At 34.6% G+C, this 6,949-nt stretch overlaps 1 protein-coding gene across 1 annotated transcript; it reads right to left on the bottom strand.

The window, feature by feature from the left end:
- Positions 1–4,482: 4,482 nt before the first annotated feature.
- LOC110458197 (fibrinogen-like protein A) lies at positions 4,483–5,115 on the bottom strand. The gene has a single exon (XM_021509800.1). It carries the CDS (start codon positions 5,113–5,115, stop codon positions 4,489–4,491), a length of 627 nt encoding a protein of 208 aa, XP_021365475.1. The 3' UTR covers positions 4,483–4,488.
- Positions 5,116–6,949: the final 1,834 nt, after the last annotated feature.

The raw sequence follows: 6,949 nt of genomic DNA, 5'->3' as shown, positions 1-6,949 counted from the left end.
GGATGTGCCTTCATGTGTTTCGTGCCTGTATGCATGCGTGTATGTATGCCGGATGCAGGGTATATTGGTGATCTTATACCGACATTACAGTGCTATCTCAATGAAATGCCATGCCGAAAGCATATCCAGCACAGCATTTTGCCTTGTCTAATTATACTGACAGCGGATAAACCAGTTGTTGCCATTCCCCTAAATGCTGAACTATAAGCAGAAAATAGCGACTACCATATTTGTATCATCTTTTACTTATTGTTTTAATACCAAAAATTTAAATCATGTTGATAGGTTTATTCTTTTCATACTTCTCTGAAAAACCTCCTATCTTTTGTTGTTCAGCTTAATACATGTTTAAGAGACCGTGCAAGACACAACAATAAACGGTAACCACACACTTCTGTCCTTCTTAACTAGTTTTCAACCTGATATTCGCATAAACAAATACATTTCCCCTCAAAAATCATCAGACCGGTAAATCAAGACAGTCGTCATTAGCTGAGGATGCGTTAGCTAGCATTCCAAGCTACTTGGCAACGTCAACGACAATGTTTTCTCTTACCCTGGATTGGGATATCCACCATTTTACCGGTGTGAGATTTTCTTATCTCACCATAGGGTTGAGACAAGCTACACGTGTTCTTTGCACGTTCTCAACAATTGTATAATGTCATAGCAACAATACCATGACGTCACGGCAACACTACAATGACGTCACGTCGACAATTCAGCCGCATCACATCAACATCGTCTTGCATTGATGTAATGTCTATATAAAATACATAAGAGGGTAAACAGGGTAAGAGAAAAATAATCATTCACCCCCTTGGGAGTGAGACAGTGTGATTTCAATCCTCGGGGTAAGATTATTAAGCTGTCAAACACTCGGCAAGCCTCGTGTTTGACAACTTGAGAATATTACCCCTCGGGTTGAGATTACTTTGAGAAGACTTATTCTACAAAGTGAAGGTCGGATAATCACGCTGTATTTTTTTCCTCTTGCCATACTTTATTTTTACCGTATTTAATTATTTGTTTCTAACAATGACGATAAAAAAAAACCATCCGCGTGTAGAATAACAATATTTGCAAATAAACAATGTTTTCATACCCTAATGAAACAAAGATATTCCATCAAATTTTCAGTCATATAACGTATAGAAAATAAAACCAAAATGTCTGCATATATATATATATTATGCATAGGTCTTATATCGGTACTGGGGGGCGTTTACAATAGACAATTAGACAGGATAATTTGAAATTGAAAACCCCCAAGACAATTTGTATTGAAGCACATGCAAATAACAATAAGTAAGTAATAATAGATACAAAATATCGGATAAAACATCACCACAGCATTAGAACATACATTGTTAACGGTAAAAATACAGTCATATGATATTACAATATTTACACATGCGACATATCTGATATAATCATCAATCTCTAAAGTGTTGAATCAACTGTGCAAACACCATTAAGGCTACTACAATATTAGAATAAACTCAATTAATCGTAACGGTATTTGTAAACAGGCATTAATGGCTGTGTGTCAAACACTTTCAAACATTTATTTTAGACACACTAATTCAACAGCGTCTCTTTCTTTACAAACAGAAAGTGGTTAAGATACCATTATCAGCAGTCTAGGGATAACGAGTTTGCTTATAATGATAATGTGTTATCTGTTTTATCTAAAATTTATGATCGATACGCTTTATCCGTGGTATTGAAATGTGGGAGTTGTGACTTCAACCTTGACAAATGAATAGAAGAATTAATCGTTTAACTGACCGCCAGTCAAAAGTCAGCAATGAGATTCTACTGTAGAATGTCGGTTTGATTTGTTCGTTTCTAAGCAATTACATTTGAGGAATTATTGGAATCAAACCAAATATTTGTCATCGAGTGTTAACACAAGTACCACCAGTCTCCGGAAGAGCCTGACCAAGTGAATTTGCTAAATTGTGTGTTTGTAATATTCTTGTTAAATTTTATTTTCATATGAAACACGTGAACGATTCAATATTTAACTGCACAAAATGAAGTACTAGAAGTATCAAGTTTATACTCTTTGCTATATCTGTAATGTATACTTTAAACTCTTAACTTAGAAGAATTTGTGGTTGGTTCTTCAGTTTTGGACATTTTTATACATGTACTATGTACTAAGGTATTTATATGACTATGACGATTGATTACAGCTTTTAAAGTCTTATAAGATAAAAACAAACAAGAGGCATTGTAATAAGACATTATTAATTCAAAATACAAACCTTGTTATCGTGCAAGGCTTCATTAGAATATCGCACCACCGTTTATAGTACTATTTCTTGGACTTTCTGAACAGCATCACGTTCGTCTTTGTACAAAAAAGAATATTTTTATCGTGTTTCCCGTTGAATACTACAGGTACGTAATTCGTAAAGCTAAATACATCGATATTTATACACGGTAACTGGTGTTTCAGAGTTGCGATATAAACCAGTTTGTCCCGTTTTTGACCAATATATACACATACATAAGGGAAACCATTGAACATTTAAATAAATAAACAGTCGCAAATGCCCTTCATTTTTTGTACTGCAGTTGGCAGTTATATTATCCATCCTTGCCATTCGAAAGGAGCTCAATGCTTCAGGACTTTCTGATAACTGATCAGAGCAGTTCAATTCAAGAAATATTTTATTTCAATCTTATAAGATTGATCATTACAAGGAAAATATGCTTAATGTTATAAATGATGAAAATAGCAATGATCTATTGCTTCAAACAAACACATCTATCGGTTAATTATGTCAACATTCTCCTTGCTATGTAATCAATAAAAAAAAACAAAAACATCGGTTGCAATTATAAAGCACATTTACAATAACAATTTACAAAATATACAAATCATCAAAGCTATACAAAACTTTAAATTGAGCGTTTTTGACATCAACGTTTTACTAGTTTATTTTTCCTATGATGCAAAATTTATCAACAGCTCCAACAGATAAATTGTTCGTATGATTACTGTAACATTTTATACAAAAGATAACATAAAATAATCACTAACTTTATAGACTTTATCAAGACTTGTACATATTGAATGAATATGTCGATGACAATATTTATGTAATAATGAGGTAAAATTGTACCTGCAGTAAACTACCAAAAACCTATATACAATTATATGAAATAACTCAATGTACGCCTATCACCACGAGCTATTTAGAATTATTACAGGATTTTCAAAGCAAAAGAAAATGAAACTGTGTGGGAAAACAACAATAGAATATAAACGACTTGATAAAACTGGGCAAAATATGAACCAAGGAAAGATGTATAAATATATACCAAACGTTGGACCTAATATCCAAAATGTGTCACTGGCAGTAGTGTTCTTATTACCTAAACTTACTGAGAAATCATTTTGCCTGAGTAAGCACCTAGAGGGAGTGTGTGCTAAAGGTTGAGACAGATCTAGCCTCTCTTTTCTGCAAAACAAAGTTTACAAACTTTATATCTGTAATCGAAGATGGCTTCATACATGTAGCTGTCAAACAGTTCTCATATCCACCAACAAAATACGTTACACAGCAACGTTAAAATAGGAATATGTGTACATAATGTGAGAAAAAACACTGCTTTCTGAGAAATAGCGATAACAAACAGCGAAACTGAAATCCATGCAAACTTCAATCCACAGCAAATATGATGTTGTACGATGCGGATCCGAGATGAAAATGTACACTTTCTTACAACTTTTCTAGAAGCAGCAGACATACCAAGGAGGAAAGGCTATTCACAAAGCCAGCCATTTACTTACGGTCTGATAACTATATGTAAATAAACTGGAAAAAATTCTTGTAGGAAAGTGTGAACCTTGAGATCTAAATTTGTACAAATCACATGTGTAACATAGTTTCAAAAATTGAACCTGTATGTCAAACTTGTATAAAACACACGTCAAATAGTTTCCAGAAATAAATTAATGTTTAACCTTGTTCAATAGCACGTCCCATAGTTCCCAAATATTGAGCCTGTGTGTTTTACCTTGTATTAAATACACGTAAATAAACAATTTTTAAAAATATTTTACATCTAAATGTGAAGTCTTTTAGTTTAAAATTATTGACCTATTTTGTGGATGATTTATAATCTAATTGACGTAAAGAAAACGCTCTATTTTACGCGATGAAACAATCTTGATACCTCTTCTCTTCCCTGACATAGTGCGACTGTTTAAGAAACCATCAACCGTCGTTAACGTATCAGATTTGAAGTATAAACAAACGCTCTACCCATTTTATTCTATCACACAATGTTTTTACCAAAAATGTTATAAGTGTGCCGCAGTATCACAAAGTTCACGTGATGTATGTGATGTGCTTGATTTAAAGTGCATTTACAGGGCGTTCTCTACCATCATTTTACATGCTCCGAGCGACGTATCACATGCATTGTATACAGCCTGATGCAGCCGTGATGTTGTATGTTTGGTATAAGTTATGTCACAGGGCGTATCATCATCTTACACGCTCTGAGAGTGGTATAATACGGAGATGTAGCTGTTAGTTCTCTCCAGTGCATCGCAGTCTCATCACTACTATGTGATGGGTTATACGCTCCGTTCAGGTTGGTTGTTCCACACGCTGCGTACCACCATCCACCCTGTAAATTTTCGGCACAATCCTGTGAAGAATAGTCGTCGTTGTCGCTGTCCTTTGTAGAGAATCTGGTAAAGTCGTTATACAGCATCTGATCTTTAAACACATCTCCACTAAATCCCGATACACTTAGCAAATACTTGAAACTTTCCCCGTCTACAGAAAATGAGATGTAGCTGGCATAATAAGCATTACCGTCGACATCTTCCATCTCTATACGGAGTTCATGACTTCCAGACGACGTTAACAAATGCATGTTTTCATTTCCGAGCCAAAATTCAAAGTTTAGATCTCCAAATCCTTGTTTGTATTCTTCCCAAGTTTTGTAAAAGTTCAAACTCCCGTCATACCTCTTTTGAATGACTGTCCATCCTCCACCAAGCGTGTCCATGTCGCAGTAAGCGGACATCACATTCCCAGATTCCAGTGTGATGTTGTACACACCGGATGGGGTCGAAGAAGACATGGAATGACACAATGGCGACGGAGAAACAGATACATAATTCAATTCTGTGTTCGACTGTGTAGAAACATATACAGAATTCGATTCTGTGTATGTCTGTGTAGAAACAGATACAGAATTCAATTCTGTTTCTGGCGGTATAGAAGCAAACACAGACTTCAATTCCGTGTAAGGGTAGCTGCCGTTTTGTACAAACTGACAAACGCTCTGATCTGCGTGAAAGACAAATGCATTACAGTCATCGGCAAAATGACATTTTTTTGCACATTGTTGTAGTGATGAAATATTTTGAAATGTAAAGAATGCATAATTTCCGTTAAGATTAGATGTATCGTGTTGGTGCAATGCAAATGAAGAATGTTTGCATTCGATGAATTCTTGCAACAAGGCAATCAGAAGTATGCGGTACCAGAGGCAGACATTCATTGTACTGTCGTCAGTGGAACAGCAGCAGTCAGTAGACTATTGAGAGTAGTGTGTGGCCTGGTGACCACTCTGTTGTTATATGACGGAGTATCGACCGACTGAATGGAGCCCATTTCCGGTCATCATTAATCAATTGAGGTACCACAGGACAGGATGGCGGTTCGTGTATTTATTAGCATGCGTACGGATACAAATGTAGTAGGTGATTTCTGAGTATAACTATTAACTTGCTAATTATGGTAAATGATAAATAAAAACCACTGTCTATAAAGAAATATGTAAGAACTGATAACAAAGTGTTAAGTAACTAATATACTAAAAACACAAGAAAAGTAAAATAATATACGAATGGTATGATTAGGTGTGTAATATTTTAAGTGTTCAGATTTATTCGCAAATTCATCTTAAACGACTTACAGATGAAATAACATCTTTAATTTTAGTTGTTGTATATAGAAACAAGAACGCCAAAGGACCCGTATCTACGATCTTTAAATAGGGGAGTATAGGTCGAATCTAATTAAATAGGATCAACATCATTTTGGATCTGTGTTTCCAGATTGTTTCTAAATTTCACATCTTATTTGTTGCAATATTTAAATAATGTCACTTATGCTACCCCAGAGACAGACCTCACTTTCTTTCTCTTTACCCCTGGAAAAATCGGATGATACAAGTGGACTAGTTTGATCCTTGAAGTCAGTGTCGTTCCTCTCTAATCTTCAAAGTACCAGTACCAGCCTAGTGATTACGCAAGTAAGGGGATTCCCTGGCATTTTGAGGTACACAATACAACCCTCAAATTTAGTCTATGTCATTGATGTCCAATCCCTTTTGTCCTCGCCTGCTTCAGACCCATGGTCATTTATATTACTTTTTCAGAAGAAGCCGTTTATTTTATATAGTTATTTATGATTTTTAATAACGATATTTGAACCTTTAACATTTTAAGTGAATACATTTAAAATATTTGAGCACAGCACACGAGCTTTTAATACCGATGTGTATTAAAGTATATAAAACAAAATGTTTTGCTTGACGTCAGCTAAGGTAAACGATCAAAGCTTTTTTTTTATAACACGCACCATTAATGTTTTCATTTGTATTCTTAACATAGATTTTTAGTATGAGCCAATTGGTTACGGTGAAATAAATATTATTTAATTTAGTAAGATTTAAGCAATGTTAAGGCAATATGTTGTTGTTGTTGTTGTTATTTTTGTTGTTGTTTGAAGCTGCGTTCTCTTCTTCGACTTAGAATTGTTTTACTGGAGTATGACAAATTACATGCGTTCCATCAATTAGTCACTCCATAATTATGATTGTATCGATTTAATATTGTAAAAAGAAAATACATATGCACTATGAAATGTTGTGACTGTACAATATATAGACCGACTTGCAGTTTACT

Source organism: Mizuhopecten yessoensis, unplaced genomic scaffold (genome assembly GCF_002113885.1).
Source record: "Mizuhopecten yessoensis strain PY_sf001 unplaced genomic scaffold, ASM211388v2 scaffold9501, whole genome shotgun sequence".
Taxonomy (NCBI): domain Eukaryota; kingdom Metazoa; phylum Mollusca; class Bivalvia; order Pectinida; family Pectinidae; genus Mizuhopecten; species Mizuhopecten yessoensis.
Note: the sequence above shows the minus strand (reverse complement) of the source record. Positions and strands in the feature narration are given on the sequence as shown.